The following is an 18,852-nucleotide window of genomic DNA, read 5'->3' as shown; positions in this document are numbered from 1 at the left end:
TCACCCACAAACTAACGGTCAAACTGAAATCGTAAATAAGTGGATAGAAGGGTACCTAAGAAATTATGTCACATGACATCAAACCAGTGTAACGAGACTCGGACTCGGCAAGGGTAACTTGACTCGTGACTCGGCTCGGCAGTGACTCGGCAAAGTGAAAAAACCTCGAAATTTTGAGATTTTTTAGGATTTAAAGAACATTTCATGCACCCATTATTAAATAAAGTGTAAAAACACAATAACATCATTAAATAGAAGATAATTTGATCATAATGCACATGCCATATACTTAAAGTTAAAAACTTAAAACTTAAAAGTCAAACATCAATTACATAAGTACAATACTACAAAGTTACAAACTTACAAAGGTAAACTGCTAAAAGTAAATACTATATTACTAGTAATTAAAGTCAAACTAAGATAAATCCATGCAAACCATCAAAATGTATATGTATTATCATTTATGCATTATGAAATCCAACACATCAAGATTCAATACTCATCATCAAATTCAAATGTTCCAAATGCTGATCATATATTAAGTTAAACTATTAAACAAAAAGTTAAAACAAGACTATAAGTCTACAGTTATGGCTCCTAGTCGGAGTCCTCATCATCATCCTCATCCTCAGGCTCATCCTCATCGTCATCCTCATCCTCAACCCCAACCTCAGCCTCAACCTCAGGCTCAGGCTCAGTATAATCTATAAAATGCCTCTTAGTAAGGCATCTAAGGTAGGTCCTGGATGTCTCAGTAGCCATAGCATCAGCTCGTGAGGTGCCTCTAGGATCAACTGTACTCTCTGCCTCTGGCTCTGCCAATGTCTGTGAGGTGCCACTAGGAAAAACTGGAGCTCTCTAGTCCTCTGCTGCCATAGCCACAACCTCAGCCTGGCCCTCTCTATCTGCCTAGTCAAGCCACTGTAGGTCCTCATCATCAAAGATAGGATCAGTAGCCTCAGTGATCCAATCAGACTCTGGATCAACCTCCTCTAGAGTAATCGGAGAGGTGTCACTATCCAAAATCTCTCTGATCCTAATGCGCAGGTTGTAGTGCACAAAGACTAGACTATTCATTTTCTGCACAGACAACCTGTTACGCCTCTTCGAGTGGATGTGCTCGAACATGCCCCAGTTGCGCTCACATCCAAAAGCGCTACTTAGCTGGCTCAAAATGCGGATGGCGATTTGCTAAAGGTTTTTGGTCGAAGGCCCAAACATTTGCCACCATCTATCTGAATTTTGAAAAAAGGAAAACAAAAAAATATTAGTCTCATTTCAAAATTTGAACTTTAAGTTTAAAGCTAGAAATTTAGAAACTAGATTGCATAAGGCTTAAGCTGCAATCTTTACCTGGCTGCAAATTTGACTTGAAAAAATGGGCCCTAATGCATTATTATAGGCATCCATCTCAAGCAATATATCTATGCGATTAGGGGACATCTTCGATATCACTGTGTATAGGCCACTAAGAACCTCCTCATCTGCCTTGAAATCATCACAGAAACGGTATGCCGAATTGTGATAATAGGCTGCTGCGTGGATGGGCTTATGAAGCTGATTTTGCCATCTCCTATCAATTATGTCCCAAATAGGGCCATAGTTTTCCTCAACTCCTACATATTTGGCCTTAATAGTCTCCTTGACCCTATCCATGCCCTCATAAATGTAGCCCATAGAGGGCTTCTCACCATCAACAACTCGTAGGAGGGCTACAAGGGGCTCAGTGATCTACAAAACAATTAAACAAAAAAACAATTTAGTGAATGATGAAACTTTGCAAAATTGCACAATGAAAATAAAACAAAAATATGTATGAGACAAATTAATTTATAAAATTTTAAGACTTAAGCTTTTAAAATTTTAAATTTTAATTTTAAATTACCTCCACAATCTTTGAACATGGCTCCCAAAAATCATCATCATCATAAATGCATTTTGTTGCATCTATCCCTGCAGGGCTGCTCGCAAAGGAGGAACTCCACTTTGGACCAACAAACATGCACCGCAACTCTAACCTTGAACTCAGCAAGGATTTTAGTATGATAAAGTTAGAGGCAAATCTTGTGATCCCAAGACAAGCCAACTCCTTTCCCTTCGTGTATTTCCTCATAGTGCTGAGGACCAAGGCATGATTATAGATGAACTTACAAAGATTTTTGGCCTTGGAAACACATGATTTCAACCATACAAGCGTGCCAATATCCTCTAACATGAGGTCAATGCAATGGGCCGCACATGGAGTCCAAAAGATTTTTGGGTGCCTCTCCATCAATAGTTTTCTTGCAGCAATTTTAAATTAGTTAGTAAACAATGAAAATTTTTGATGTATTAAAAAACTTTTAATTTTCAAAATTTAATGAAAAACTAAAACAAATTTTTTAGAAGTAGAACTTAGAGAGTTAGAAGTTAAAATTTTACCTGCAGCAACATAATTAGCTGCATTATCTGTCACCAGTTGGACAACATTTCTTCCCCCACCTCCCTTATGACCTCCTCAATAGTCTCACATAAGAATTTTGCATTTTTCACACATGAGGAAGCATCTATGGACCTCAAAAACATGGTGGATCCTGAAAGTGAAAATTAAACAAAATAATTATCAATCAAGAATCAATACTCAATAAAACAAAAATTTTGTTATTCAATAATAGTATACATTAAATTTTAGACTTCAAGAAGTAGAGCATGATGAATTACCTCCACTAGAAACAAGAAAATTTAGGAGGGTTTTGGACCTCCTATCTGTCCATCCATCTGTCATGATGGTACACCCCTTTTGGCTCCAAATCTTTTGTGGTCCTCCAACTCAAGTTTCATCTCCTCAACCATATCTAGCAAGAGGGGGCCACTCAACTCATCTTCAGTGGGGGCTTTGAACCCTACACCACAGATGGAAACTGCATCAATCATCCCTTGCCAATAAGGAGTCCTATTACATTTATAAAAACATTTTAATTAGCATATTTCAAATTTTCAACATCAAGTTAAAAGTATAAAATTGAATATAAATTTTAAAACTTAAAACGTAAAACAATCAAATATAAATGAAGTTGAAAACTTGAAATACCTAGCTGCTATAAATGGAATGTCGCAGAAAAACCAAAACTTGCAAATTGCTCTTACTCCAGCTTCATGTATCTCCCTATTCCAGCCCATGCTCTCAAGTGAGGGTTGTGCACCAGAAGTGGTACGCGGTACAAAAAAGTTGTCTAACTTAATAGATTTTCTGACTCTAGAACGAAGAAGAGCAGCACTACTAGAAGGGGCAGCAGCAGTAGCATCACTAGAAGTGCAAGGAATAGATGTAAAAGAAGCACGAGCAACAGAAGCACTAGGACGATAGGGGGGATAAGAAGAACCTTCTCCAACACAGCCTACTGACTCAAAAACATTTGCAGATGAGCGTGGAAGGGAACTAGAACCAATCTGAGCTAACTCTTCTAATTGTTTTTTTTTTAATTCTTTTTCTTGTTCATATTTTTCCAAGGCTACATAACAAAAACGTTGAGCCTCAACAGTTGCAGCTCCACAAGGCTCAATATCATGACCATGTAAGCCAACAATATGGTATTTTAATCTATTTATCCCCTCACTATTAATGGTTTTGCAAAATAGGCATTTTGTTTGACTTCTCTTTCTACCCGGAAATTCTATGGTGAACTTCCAACACTCATCTTTTTTGTTGCCTTTAGAGAGCTTGGGTTTTTTTACCTCTAGAAGCCATTATGACTTAATTAAGAAAAAATGTAAAGGTTGCTGCAATAAGACATTTTAGACCAAATATTACCATTTCAGCATTGCATTTTATGAAGATCTAAAGTTAAAAAAAAAACTCATAAACAAACAAAAAAAAATTCATGCAAAAAACCCATAAGCATAGACAAAAAAATCATCAAAATCTAAACAATCAAGTCTTACCTCTTTCAAATGCTTTGGGAAGTGTTGAGAAGAGCTCCTATAAACTCCTTGATGATCTAAATGCAAGCTCCAATGTCACAAATGCAAGCTTTTCTCCTCCTCCTTTTAGCTAGTTGCAAAATAGGAAAACTCTATTTCTCTTCTACCTCTCTCTCTCTTTCTTCTTTTCACTATAGACTGTTATAGGAGCCCTTTTAGGGTTATATGAGTGAGAAATGTAAAAAAAAAAAAAAAAAAAACTTGTAAAAATTTATATTTTAATGGCCTAGTTTCAAGCTTGTTGCGGCCGAGTCAAGGGCGTCGGGTCACGCAAGTCACGCAAGTCACTCCTCGTGACTCGCCACTCGCGGTCACGAGTCATTGTGACTTGGCGAGGTCAGTGCGGCTCACTGACTCACGTGACTCGCCGCCAGTCACGTTACCCTGCATCAAACTCCATGGATCAAGAGGCTACACCTAGGTGAGCACTGCTGTAATACAACCTATCGTATCTCTATAAGAATGATTCCTTTCAAGGCATTGTACGGATATGAGGCCCCTTCATTCAAAGGATTAGTGATCTCAGAAAGTAAGGTACCCAGTGCGCAAGAATTCATCCAAAAGAATATCGAAATTATGAGAGAATTAAAAGAAAATTTGCACCATGCGCAAAACCAACAAAAAATCTATGCAGACAAGAATAGAGTGGAACGATCGTTTGCGAAAGGGAATCTTGTGTTCTTATGATTGCAATCATACAAACAAACATCCATTAAGAAGAACTGGATAGAGAAACTCAAACCCCAATTTTATGGAACATATAATGTAATCAAAAGGATCGGTGAAGCAGCTTATGAATTGGAACTTCTAGACCATAACCGGATTCACGACATATTTCATGTATCTAGACCCAAAAAGGTCTTGGGACAACAGGTAGTACCATGAGTAGAATTACCACCACTTGATGATGAAGGACAACTTACCTTAGTGCCAGAAGTAATCCTTGGTACTAGAGAAAAAACATTGAGAAATAGAGTAGTGCAAGAATTTCTAGTAAAATGGAAAGGCCTACCAAATGAAGATGCTACTTGGGAAAGAGAAGAAAGTATCAAGTTGCTTGAGGACAAGAAAATTGGGGACGAAGGCACTGTAATAACCCCAAAATAAACACATGTAATTTCTTGAATAAATAGAAGAAAAAAAATTATATCATTACAATATAATAAATACTTGCAATATGTTCCCTAAATTAATAATTATATTACATTAAATCATTATAATATAATATTATTAAGAAATCATATTATTAAAACAAAACATTACCGATAGACAAAACAAAGTAAATATTCTCTAACTATTACTCCTGAAACATAATTAAGAAAATCAATATTATAACCTTATTAAAGGTTGCATAATCAAAAGTGGGCAAAAGACATGACCATCTACACCATAAAAATAATCACGGCTGAGCATTGTGAAAGGGGAAGAAGGATTTGGAACATAGAGAGATACACAAACCAGAAGTGTCGTCGAACAATACATAGACGCATAGTGAAGGCATCAACGGAGGGAATAAGTATCTACACACAAAACAGCAACATCTGAGTCCAGAACATCATCATCCTGGGAAGCAGATAAGCAAGGCACAAGCCAGTTGGGCTAAGAACAGAAAGACGTGGCATCCACAACAATTAACATTGGAGCAAGTTGCGAATCGCCTGAAACATATACGACCAAAAAATCATTGGATTGTATAACGTCTATCCCGCAGACACATCCGAAACACCAACATCACGAGAAGGCAACTCCAAAAATTAATAAATTCCATCGGGAAACACTCAATGATGTCAATCTAACCAGGAATGAATACTCAGAAACAAGATCACACTTATAAATCATAACCAATTCAGAGCAAACGTATTATCGAGCGATCAGAATAAAAGTTCGATTAAGCCTTTCCAAACAAGGTATGGCATATAACCTTCAATGAACGCCCACATTCTTAGAGACCAAGTGACTTGAGTAGAGAACATTAAAATGAATATCAAGTAAATATTCTCTAACTATTACTCCTGAAACATAATTAAGAAAATCAATATTATAACCTTATTAAAGGTTGCATAATCAAAAGTGGGCAAAAGACATGACCATCTGCACCATAAAAATAATCACGGCTGAGCATTGTGAAAGGGGAAGAAGGATTTGGAACATAGAGAGATACACAAACCAGAAGTGTCGTCGAACAATACATAGATGCATAGTGAAGGCATCAACGGAGGGAATAAGTATCTACACACAAAACAGCAACATCTGAGTCCAGAACATCATCTTCCTGGGAAGCAGATAAGCAAGGCACAAGCCAGTTGGGCTAAGAACAGAAAGACGTGGCATCCACAACAATTGACATTGGAGCAAGTTGCGAATCGCCTGAAACATATACGACCAAAAAATCATTGGATTGTATAACGTCTATCCCGCAAACACATCCGAAACACCGACATCACTAGAAGGCAACTCCAAAAATTAATAAATTCCATCGGGAAACACTCAATGATGTCAATCTAACCAGGAATGAATACTTAGAAACAAGATCACACTTATAAATCATAACCAATTCAGAGCAAACGTATTATCGAGTGATCAGAATAAAAGTTCGATTAAGCCTTTCCAAACAAGGTATGGCATATAACCTTCAATGAACGCCCACATTCTTAGAGACCAAGTGACTTGAGTAGAGAACATTAAAATGAATATCAAGTACTTGTAGAGAGAGAGCGGACATTCGTAATTGAATGTCGAAATCCCCAAATTGGATTCTAGAGAGGGATTTGCAAAGGATCTGTTAGGGGCAATATATATTGAAGTGGTCAGTCATATGCATATGTCAAAGAAAAGACTTGGTTAGAGGTGGGATCTCTACCAAGTAAAGCCTAAATAGATCCCAGAGGCCTTAGGGTAGCACTCCTCATATGACGATTGCCTAATTGAGAATTGATTCTCACTAAAGGGTTAGAAGATCTACAAGAAGTTCTTCCTTGAGGATTAGGAAGGGTAGTAAGGGATAGCATCTAGATCTTGTAACTATTTTATCAATCTTTCTAACTTATTTAAGTTTGGATATTTATATATGTGTGTGTGTGTGTGTGTGTGTGTGTGTGTATACATCATTCTATGGCATACTAACATATTTTGCAGGTTCCAACATTTATTCCTTAAAATCTAGTACCAGGGACATTACACCAAAGCATCCATATAATAGACAAGAATCCCAAGGAAAGAACATAAATCACAATCAAGCTCTATTGGTTTCACCACTAGGAGCACGGATCCCAAGATGGTCCGAAATAAACAAATGGGATATCAATAACCATAAATGATCCAGGGCAACATCCAAATCCCTCTAATCCAACAAGCTCAAGACAATAAAAAACATCCATTTCCAGCAAAATCTGACAAGGGTTCAAAATCAGCATTTTGACTTGAAAGAGCACTTTTAACCCAAGATATAAAATACTCAAAATGGCATATGACCATTCTGATTTGACCAACATACTCTTTGTAGCAGAGACTATCAACATCAAAATCTAAGTCATGCCAAAATGGCAAATGATGGGTCCAGAAGGGCACACAAAACTATGTGGTGAAAAAAGGTCAAAAAACAAACTTGAAATTTGGCTACGAAAATAAAACCCATTGGTCTCAATATACCTAACAACACACTTCTCGAAAAAAATTCCACTTCTATTCAATTCACAAAATTACAGCAACATAACAGCATAAAAACTTGCACTTCAAAACCTACAACTCACATAAACCCAACCGGGTATGGAAAAAGCTCAAATAAGTGGGGAAAAAGCATATATATACCACTTATCAATTGCAATAAACAAAATGTGATCACACAAAGAAATGAGAGAGGAATGAAGAGCCCTCTCTCAAATGGAGATACATGAAATGAAGAGGAATGAATAAAAGCACCAACGAATCGGTTGATACTTTCGGGAAAGGGGAGCAATCCCAACACAAATCCAACAAGCAGCTCCATGCAAGAATCCAACAAGAGGATCAAACCCAACAAGCAAATCTTCAAATCGCTCACAAAAGGCTTTGAACATTTTTTGCTCTCCAAAATGAATAATGTGAGAAATGAATTCAAAATTTCTCATTAAAAGTCACTTTTTCCCCAAAAACCAATAAGGCTAAAAATAAAACCACTTAAGGCAATTAAATTAAAACCCTAAAAATCAGCGTGAACTCAACCTGGGTTAATTCAATCAATTCCAATTAAATGGAATAACTCTATGACAAAATTACCAGGAATATAAAATAACTATATAATAATTAAATTCAGCATTATTAATTAAATCCTCTTTTGCAACAACTGTGGGAACTCTATAGCACATACATACCACTGGTCTTTCACAAATGCAAAATGAATCAGGATTTACCAAACACGTACTAGAGGTATAACATAATAATCAATTACAAATACATCATCCATATAGGGACGATATTGCTTCAGTATGAAAGGTCAGAACTACTATCTCATGTGCCCACTGTCGGGAATATAGGTACACACTCAATTCCTAAAACTTGGGAAAAATGTACCTAGTACCTATTCAGTAAACATGCAAAAGACGAGTAGATGCTCATAATATATAAATAGTTGAAGCACATATAACATAGATAATCACAATGGAGGAGAGCGGGACACCGTGTACATCTTGCAAGCGACTACAGCTCCATCTTACTTCGTACTAGCATCCACAGGCAATTCACACATAGCAAGGGTGCAGCACAACATAACAACATATTATTTAAATAAATCATTTCTAGCAATATGAGCATATGTCAATTTAAATCTCTATAATATTCCCAGCAGTGTTTAAGGCACAATATCTATGAAATATTGGCAGTCATCTTAACAAATTAACCCAATCTTCCTTAATGCAAAACCTCTCAAATTCTATCATAAGGCGTCATCATGAATATATGATCTAACTAGTAAATATCCACATAATCTAACATCATAGTATTTCACTTAATGCAACCTATGTTTCTAGCTACATGAATTAATATTTAACATCAAGTATACTTAATTGCACTTACAATCCAAGGTAAGAGGCCCTATTATCTCCCAGTAAAGACTAGGTTCGAGAGGCACTACAAGTATTGTACTCTTGGCATTGGTAACTGTGTATGTTTTCATTCCTATTTGATGAGAAAACTCTGCTAACACCTTCAGAACATATTGTAATCCCTCCATCTGGACAAATTGCATATTCAATTTTTATCACTGTTTGTTGGTTTATGATACTGGATAGAGCCATTTCTTTCTTCCTAAGTGTAGGTATCACAATCACGGTTGTTGATAGACAATACAAATGAGTTTATCAATGACCCTTATAACTCTCAGTCACACCATATCTCCGTCATGTCAGGTCTATATTCCAACATGGACCAACTAATTTCTTGAAGCTCAATCCAATGTCTTAAGCTTCATATAGGGTCCTTGGTGACTTAGTGAATCACAAAATCTAATGTGGCCAGTATAAGATTCTTGATATCTGATCAATCACGATAGAATAGTTGATACCTGTGCTGAGATAAAATAACCAATACCTATGCTATCTTTCATTTCCATTGCATGTTATTGCAAAAAATTACAAATTTCTATCTTGTATATGCTTTCTTTGCTCAATGAATATATCTTTATGATCCTCAATCGTTGTAAGACAATTTAATACTATCGTCATATTAATATAGCTAATCTGTATTTTAGCCATGTCATTGATTAGATTAATACATGTTCTTCAAGTTGCTAACTTATTTATATTATTATATATTGCTACTTCCCTTTATTATATTAAAAAATAATATATTATAATAGATTGTAGGGTATTATTATATTTATAGAAAGTATGATATTATATTATATTGATTATATTCTTTAATTATATATTTTAATAATAGGTTATATGTTCATTTGTTTTTATTATTTATTGTTGAATCCTCTTTCAAGAAGGGGACATCACATCACGATGCCATCCAAGAAGATTAAAAGGTTTAAAAGGCTATCCAAGAATTTTTCAAAGGAATATTTGGCAGGATATATAAAAGACATATACCTTTTCCATTCTCCATAGATTTGATAATGAAGAAGAATTGAACTATTCAAAAAAAAATTAACTAGCAAGCCTGTGGACAAGAGAGAAGAAATTTAAAACTGCTTTTGGGCAAGCATTTTCAAGGAAAGGAGGCTCTACTGTCCCCATCCTATCCATGAAAAAACAATCATGCATAGATACATGTTTGGTCCACGTGTGGCAAACCTAGGACACTTTCTAGTTAGTTAGCAAGTAGAAGTAAGAATTGTACAAAGCATTTAGACTTGTATATTCTTGGTGAAAGATGATAACTTACAGTAAGAAAGAAATTTTGTATTATGGAAGACATCAAGATGAAAGCCGAATCAATGTCATATCAAGGAAAATTGTCTTATCTATAAGACTTCACAATTTTCTAAATGACATCTTCACGAAGCAGCAACTTGAATGCTTGTTGATATATGAAAAATATATTAGAAAAAGTAAGAGATTATGTATTAAATCCAAGGCACATCTAATACTTCTCCAACCAGCTATTCATGTGTTCATGATTGGAGTCAAGTTGACAAAGGCATATGAGGACCCTCAGCCAAGATCATCAACAACCTTCCATTTCCATAATCATTGATCAAGAAGAATCGAATGTCAGTGACAACATATTGCATTAAGCAATCCATGTATTGATGTTTCCATCAAAATAAATTGATTACGCCAAGCAAGTACAATTAACAAACAGCGATCCAGATATATGGAAGCCTCCATGATTATATCAAGCATGAAGTAGCAAGTGAAAAACAAACATTAATGAAATCATTATCACTGCTCATAAAAGGGAGATTATTAAATGCTGTTAAGTTGTTAACTAATCAGCAATTAGAAGTAAAGGTGCAACCACCAAGAAATTTATTGCCAAAGTAATGAAGAGTTGTCATCTTAAATATTTTCATCCCTTTGTAGGATATTAAAGAGGCATTAATGTCATTCTAAAGGCATTCATGATTCAAGCATTATTCAATCAGATTATTCTGTAGTTCTTCAGATTCAAGTGGAAGTATTCCACTATTGGATAGCATAAGCATAGAGAATTCAATCAGGACCAACAATCCTAAATTACATAAGCAATAAGCATTAAATCTGAAACAACAACAGCCAATTGCAAATCAGCCATCGTTGGATGATCGCCACTCAATAATCTCGAGAAGGAAAACATTGAGGGTAGGCTTGGAAAATATACCCATTCCAATACAAAGAATAAGTAGACAAAAGAGGCATAGACTGACTAGAATGACATCAAAGAGGTTACACAAAATATTTTTAAAAAAATTCAAGGGGAGCTAAAAAGTAAGGTTGAATAATTAGCAGGTAGCTACTTCAACCTTGTTGTTGTCTCTTTCTGGGTGTTTTCCTTAATTATGTTGTTCATTTATTTAGTGTTATTCATCTGCTAGGCTTCGATCAGACCAATCAATTTGCATATACATCAAGGAAGATATCAGAAACAGAATTTACTTCCAGATCACTGTACTTCATATCGCATTCACATTAAGGAAGATACTAGAAACAGCGACTGATATATATTTTTGAATCGGTATAGTTTATACCACATTCACATCAAGGAAAATATCAGAAACACCGGCCAATATATACATTTGGGTCAATATCATCAATACTGTATATCAATAATATCCATCGCATTATATTGTTTGATATTTAGTTCAATACAAGCTTTGTACCATCTGTGAGTATTACATGAGATTTCTAATAAAATTCAGATCAATCTTATTACATAAAGCAATCGAAATATATAGTTGATCATTGAAGATTAAAGACCCACTCCATCATTCTACAATTGCATATTATTCTTCATTAGCATCGTGGTACCAAGACATTTGGAGCTATATATTGTTCTTTATTGTCAATATTATTGATCAAAGCTGATTCCCATTTTATAGCAAGTGTTCTAGCAGTGAATTAAGAGTCATATCAAAATCATTCATGATATTATTCTTACATAACATCGAGATGCACCCACATTTGCATTGAAACATCTTTCTTTTAAAAATAGTGTCACTCTACAATACACTGATTTGTGGTAAACTAAAGAATTAAGTACAAGTCATAGACAGAGAGAAGGCTCTTGCAACTGGAATTATAAGAATTTAGTCAAAACCCTAAGAGATTGCATAAGAGGACATTGCAAACAATCTGTTCGTGTATTTTTTTTACAACAGCAAATTAAGATCAGGAATCAACGATCATAGCAGACAATAAATAGAACTCCAAACTCAAGTGACTCTTACAGTGCGTTCATGAGTGCCTGGAATTCCTTCAAGAATCTTAATACGTGATCTGGTCTCTTCGCACATTTTCTTCACAAACTCTCCCTTGCGACCAATGATTCCACCTACTTTCTGAACAGGAACAACTAGCCGAAAAACATTGTCCCCAGGCCATCCTGGCCATTTCTTATCTGCCCCCAATTCAGCTCCAACTTCATTTTCCCGCCCCCTTTTCTGAGAAATGGCAGCATTGTTTATCATACCATTCATGTTGGAATGTTGCTGCATTGTTTCAACAGCTGCTGTTGCCATTTTCCCCTCTTGTTCTGGATCAAAAAATTATAAATATATGTTATAAAAAATGCCAGGAAATAAATGAACCACAATCAAAATGTTATAATTCAATTGGATAATGCTGAACTACCCATATTACGATGTTAGGAAGTAATGTGCTTGCAATCAAATTGAAGGTTATCAAGAACAATCACTCTGCAATAGAAATTTGGTCATTAAGTTCGTTTGTTTAACATGAATTATATTATCATTTTTTAACAGAAATACAGACATTTGAAAAATATGTATTTATATATTTTCTTAATTGAAGGTTCAGGTGGGAACATCACTTAATGATCTTCATGCATAAGAAAACAGCATAAAAATTGGCTATAAAACAAGTGTACTTTGAAAGCAAACAGAATCCAAGATAAAAAATTTAAGGAATAACATAATTCAAAATACAGAAACCAGGTTAAAATATGTAGTGTTCTCAGAGGCAATAATAGAAAACAATAAATGTGCAAAACAGCTCAATATGGAGAGCGTTCAGGCTTGTAATTAATCCCGATCCCATATTCTACAATGTTTCCTAAGGGAAAACAGTGCTCCATAAACATGTCATACATGTGAACTGACAGAGTATAGAAGCTTAAAATAGCATAAACTACAGAATATTGTGTGCTATATTATAATTGTTGGTGTAAATAAGTATTTACTTATTACACTTACTTAAGTTTACTTAGGTTAATGCATTATTTAATTATTTTGCATTATTTTATTATTTTTATTTGTGAGACACTTAGGAGTTTGCGCACCTTTTTGAGTTGTCATGTAGACAACACAGGAGTACGCAACTTTATTTTAGCACATGATGTCTACAACACTGTTTTGCGTGTCACACCCTTGTAGGCTTATCCTCTCATCACCGCACTTACTTCCGTGCTTAATGGAGGATAACCCATATCTGGTGGACATGTGCTTGGTTGTATGACACATCATGGTGCTGATTACGAGGCATTCTAGATGTATCTCAAAGGCCTTTATATACAGGCACTCCTAGTGTACTTTTACATTACATTGTACATTGCATTAATTATGACATTGTCATACTCTCTCTCTCTCTTTGGTCTACTATGTGCTTGTGTTTGAGTTCTTAGTTCCTGGGTGAATTTTTCCCTTAGGAAAATTCTTACATGGTATCAGAGCAACTTGGAGACATTCTCATCACATAGCCGTTCAAGACCGCTTGCTTCATCACCTCAGCCCGAATCCGGAGTGTTGCAGAAATTGGGAGCGTCTAGAGCCAGATCTGACCTCGCCATTGTGTCCGGAATGCTGAATCGGTGGAAATCGACTATAAGCACGCCTACCTTGGCTCAAAGTCGACCGTGAGGCAAAATTTTTTTGCAAATCGGAACCCAAAGGCCCCGATTTGCAAATCGGGTATGGTCATTTTCGGATCTTTTTAATTAGTTTTTCAAATCTGAACATTTTTCATCTCTGCAATTTTAGGTATTTTCAAAATTATTTTTTCGAAATTTAGTTGCCTAGTCAGAGAAAAAAAAATTGGCCGAACCGAGCAGTGACACCCCGGCTCAGCTATATTATTTTGGTGGTGGATTTATTCAATCGCAGGGTTTTATTTTATTAATTTTGCAGACAAGTCTGCAATTACATCCGCAGTCCGTACATACCTGCAACAAATACGGCCACAACCCAGCCTTTCCCACTACACATCTCCACCGGTCGGCATTCCATTTTACATAATAGTTTGCGGCCCTTTTCATTTATTTAGCACAAAGCGCCATCCCACAATACATGTGAGATTAACACTCAGCATCCACCAGCATTTTCGGATTTCCCAACAGCGACTGTACTAGCTATTTCCTCCCGCGCGCAGATTCTTTCTGGCGGCGACTCAAAAATTCGGCGACCGCAGACTCCATTTCCCGACTGTCGAAGGTTTTTGGCGTCTGTTCTCCGACGACTACAGTTTTTTTCCCGGCGATTTAAAAACTTTGCAAAGTTTTCCAACAGCGCGAAGGTTTTCCGGGCGTTGTTTATCTTCCACGGCGTAGAGATCCTGCCGACAGCCCGCACGAAGTTTCCGTTAGCGATTTACTGGCGACTACAGTTTTAAACTACGTTTGGTGATTCCCGCGTGAAACAACCTAAGATCTCGGCAACGATTTTCTCTCTCCCAGCGACGATCGAAGGTTTCAAACTTCCCGCCACGTATGGCTGATTCAGCGCCATGGTGGAAATAAATCACCCGCCACCTCACGACTGCCCAGTCAGCAAAGCATCCACGTAAGCCCGAAACTGCCACGTGCCACATGGAATCCGGCAATGACACGTCAGCATAGTCCGTACAGTACGGACACATACAGTCATCTGACACGTCACACCAGGGCGTCCATTTTTTGTTGACGTCATCATTTCTTGATGTTAAATTTGACGCCCGTCTAAACGTCATTCCGAGGCGATTTACAACTGCAGTGACGGTCGTTTGACCATCAAATTTAGACTCAGTTTCTCTTCTAGACCCCTCTCCAGATTGCATTTCAATTTGATAGCCTGACTTTGCGAGCCCATATCTCGAACATCCGGACTCCCGATTTAGGTGCAATTGTTTTTGAAATCAGGTAAAATTTCCTAAATTTTTCAGTGGTGGTGTTGTTTTCTAGTTTTGGTGCACAGATTTTGCAGAATTTGCGTCTTTTGGCGACTATACCTGCATAATCCTGCGTTTTGCAACTTTAGAAGCTCTGTACGAGCACATCTGGTCACTTTTTCAAGTTCTTTTTTTTTTGAAAGTGCGTATTTTTTCATCTACTTTCCAGATCTGAAGACAGATTCTAGGGTTGTGTGGACAAATTTCTCACTTTCAGAATGAGGCTTTTTTCGGCATTGTAATGCTTTGATTCTTTTCAAATTGTTGTAAAACTAAGCTATAGTGCTTAAGTGATAGATTTCAGCCTTACAAGGTAGTTGTCAAAGCAAAATCAGAAAGTCCACTTTGTTCATTTTGACAAGTGGCCCATTGTAAACGCACTACTTATAAAGTGCCAAAGCATCTTTTTTGGGGGGGTCTTCTTGATTGAGTGAAAAGGGGGGGTGTGTATTGTGTTTTTGTGTCTATTTTGTGCTCTTTTCATTTTCTACATCATGGGTTTTAAATGTCCTCCTCTAACTTCACGCAACTATTCTACATGGAAAGATATTGCATGGAGTAGATTAATGGAAAAAGGATATAGTCTGTATGTTAATGGTACAATTACCAAACCTACTGATGCTAAAGAACTCATTGATTGGCAAAATCAAGATCGACAAGCTTTAGGTGTTATCAGGAGTTGTGTACATGGGGATCTTCTCTTTCACATTAAAAATTGTTCAAACTCTAAAGAAGCTTGGGATAAACTTGAACAATTGTATGGTAAAGTGGATGAAGAAAAGGGATTTCAGATTGAGGATGATCTACTTCTCTTGGATCCTAAGAATTATGACACAATTCAGGATTACATCATCAAAGTCAATTAGTATAGGGCACTTATAAAAGATTGTGGAAATCCCATGAAGGATGATAGGTTGATTCATCACATCCTAAAGAAGCTACCTTCTGAGTATGCTAACTTTGTTTCGAGTTTTAATACTCACAGGTTAACCATGGGATCTGCTTACCAGAAGCCTTCCTTTGATGGATTTGCAGACATGTTGATTGTTGAACAATCTCACTTGGTGGATTTTGGACTTCTCAAGTCATCAAAGACCAAAGCCTTGGTGGCTAGTGATGATCACAAATCAAGTCAAGGGGGAAAAAGCAACAACAAGAAGAAGCAGTGGAAGCAGAAATCACAATCTGAGACACAACAATCCTCCTCTCAACAAGGCGGTTCTTCTCCAAACAAGAAGGAAGTAATGACAAGAAGGACAAACTCTCTTGTGCATATTGCAAAAAGCCAAATCATGACGAGCATCATTGCAAGACAAAAAGAATCGATGAGTTAGAAAATCTACTCAACAAGAACAAGATTCAAGTGCCAGGTACTTCCAAGGATTCAACTCCAACCTCTTCAAAGGGTAAAGGTCAAGCACTTATGGCAAACTCAAGTTCTTCTTCGGAATGGATACTTGACTCAGGTGCCTCTTACCACATGGGTTCTTCAAAGGAAGACTTTTCTGCATTGAAACAGTCAAAGGTACCACACATCTTCGTGGGAGATGAGACTAAGATGGAAGTTGAAGGGAAAGGACATGTAGAAATGGAAAATGGGGAATTCAAGGATGTTCTCTACATTCCAAATCTAAGTTCCAATCTCTTATCAGTTTACCAAATCACTCACCTTGGAGATGGTCATAAGGTTGAGTTCCTTCCAGATTCAGTGATAGTGCGAAGTCTTAGAGATGATTCATTGGTATAAGTGGGGAAAGTCAATGATGACAAGAGGCTTTAGTCCTTCTCCCACTTTGTGCCTAAGAGTTCTTCTCAAGCCTTGTTAACTCGCTCTACTTCACACATCAACCTATGGCATGAGCGGTTTGGTCACCTTGACTTCCGCTCTCTTTAGCAACTTTGCTCTAACCATATGGTCAAAGGTCTACCTAATATCAACTTTTCTAAGGGAGAATGTTCATCTTGTTCAGTGGATATGAATCTCAAGGAGAAGTATGATAAAGGGAAGTCTTCTCGAGCTCCAGTTGTTCTTCAGCTAGTTCACATGGTATTAGCAGGACCCTTTGCAATGACTTCAATCAGCCAAGGCCGCTACATACTCATATTTGTTGATGACTTTTCGAGATTCACTTGGGTCTTCTTCCTTCATCATAAGAATGAATTGGTCAATAAGCTTCAAGACTTCAAGACTCATGTTGAACACAAGTCAAGGAAAGCCATCAAAGTACTTAGAGTGGACAATGAGAACAGATATGTTGACAGAAGACTTAAGAACTTTTGTAGAATTGAGGGGATTGATCTTCAGAACTCACCAGCATTCAGTCCGCACAAGACAAATGTTGCAGCTATGAGGATTAGGACTCTCAAGACCATGGCAAGTTGCATGATTAAGGCCAAGTCTCTTGATCCTACACTTGAAGTTGAAGCCATTAGCAGTGCTACTCACATACTTAACAGGTCTCCTCATCCAGCCTTAGATGGCAAGACTCCTTTTGAGGCATGGTGCGGTAGAAAACCGGTTGTGAGTCCTCTTAGAGTCTTCGGTTGTCCAGCATGGGCAAACCTATCTTCCAGGAGTTGCAAGGCACCAACACCTAGGCCTTGTACCTTTATCGGTTATGAAGACAATGTGAAGACTTACAGACTTATGGATCCAGAGAATCATGAGATATTTGTGGAGAAGGATGTTCACTTTGAGGAAAGTTCACCGAGCTTATCCTCTAATCCTCTCCGCACATCATACACAATGGAAACTGATAGTGACACCAGTGATAGTGCTTCAACAGGTTCAGACACATGGGGTTCTATCGACAGTTGTAGTGAGAGGTCACATTAGTCTAGTCCACATGCTTATATTGCCACAGTGAAAGGTCCATCACAGCATGGTACATCTCGTCTTCCAGCTCCAGCTTCAGTTGACTTGGGCGACAGACTTGAGGACTTACATGTTCTCATTGATGATGATTCTTCTACAGTTGTTGCGAGGGCTCACTCTGACCCTCATGTCCATTCTCTACATGATCAATCTATACAGGTTGGAGTGATTGTGGATCCTTATGAACAGCAATTAGTGGAGGGCTCTTTGTCAGTTGAGGAGACAGATGGTTCAGTGGAACAAGTTCAACAGACATCCTTGCCAGATCTGCATTCCTTCTTTTCAACACAATTGGAAGGGGTGAACTTCAGCATCAGTACAGGGATACTTGAGCAGGTTTTAGGGCCACCATACATCTTCAGTAGTGTACCTTTGCCTTTGTTTTTTCCTAAGGGGAGGAACACCATTCTACATTCTTGGACCACCTTCTTCATCAGAGTGGCTTTCACTTGTGGGGATTCTTCTTTTGGGGGGGGAGCCTATTCTGTCTCTCTTCCTTCTCTCATTCTCTTATGTATATACTGGATGTATGTCGTAATGGGGGGGTCTTGATTACTCTATCCATCGATGCATCCATATTTATCTCTCTTTTTGGGGGAGGGTTTTTCCCATTAAGTTTTCCCTCTTTCCCCGCTTTATGGGAGATTTGCATCTTCATTATGTACATGGGTACCTAATATGGCCCAGTAGCCGGGACCCATTATGCATCTTCATCCTAGTTCGTAAGCTTAAGGGCATTCC

General features: G+C 37.3%; 2 protein-coding genes across 2 annotated transcripts in view; both read right to left on the bottom strand.

Moving 5' to 3' along the window:
- Positions 1-18,852, bottom strand: part of LOC149534638 (flowering locus K homology domain-like) — a 153,948-nt gene that overhangs the window by 101,973 nt on the left and 33,123 nt on the right. Inside the window, exon 2 of the mRNA XM_089807738.1 lies at positions 12,308-12,612. Within this exon, the coding sequence (XP_089663864.1) occupies positions 12,308-12,598 (291 nt within the window). The 5' untranslated portion in view covers positions 12,599-12,612. The remainder of the gene's footprint in view (positions 1-12,307; positions 12,613-18,852) is intronic.
- LOC149534640 (uncharacterized) lies at positions 1,043-2,932 on the bottom strand. The gene is made up of 4 exons (XM_089807739.1): positions 2,701-2,932; positions 1,886-2,573; positions 1,354-1,731; positions 1,043-1,235 (listed from the first exon to the last, which is right to left on the bottom strand). The coding sequence occupies exons 2-4, from the start codon at positions 2,270-2,272 to the stop codon at positions 1,170-1,172; spliced, it is 831 nt and encodes a 276-aa protein (XP_089663865.1). The 5' UTR covers positions 2,273-2,573; positions 2,701-2,932; the 3' UTR covers positions 1,043-1,169.

Source organism: Cupressus sempervirens, chromosome 10 (assembly GCF_028749045.1).
Source record: "Cupressus sempervirens isolate cs-2001-9-10 chromosome 10, ASM2874904v1, whole genome shotgun sequence".
NCBI classification, from domain to species: Eukaryota; Viridiplantae; Streptophyta; class Pinopsida; order Cupressales; family Cupressaceae; genus Cupressus; species Cupressus sempervirens.
Note: the sequence above shows the minus strand (reverse complement) of the source record. Positions and strands in the feature narration are given on the sequence as shown.

Coding starts and splice junctions, on each gene's coding strand:
- LOC149534640 (XM_089807739.1), bottom strand. CDS start 2,272: ATGGAGAGGCACCCAAAAATCTTTTGGACTCCATGTGCGGCCCATTGC. Junction 1,732..1,885: donor CATGTTCAAAGATTGTGGAG/GTAATTTAAAAT, acceptor ATTGTTTTGTAG/ATCACTGAGCCCCTTGTAGC. Junction 1,236..1,353: donor CAAGTCAAATTTGCAGCCAG/GTAAAGATTGCA, acceptor TTCAAAATTCAG/ATAGATGGTGGCAAATGTTT.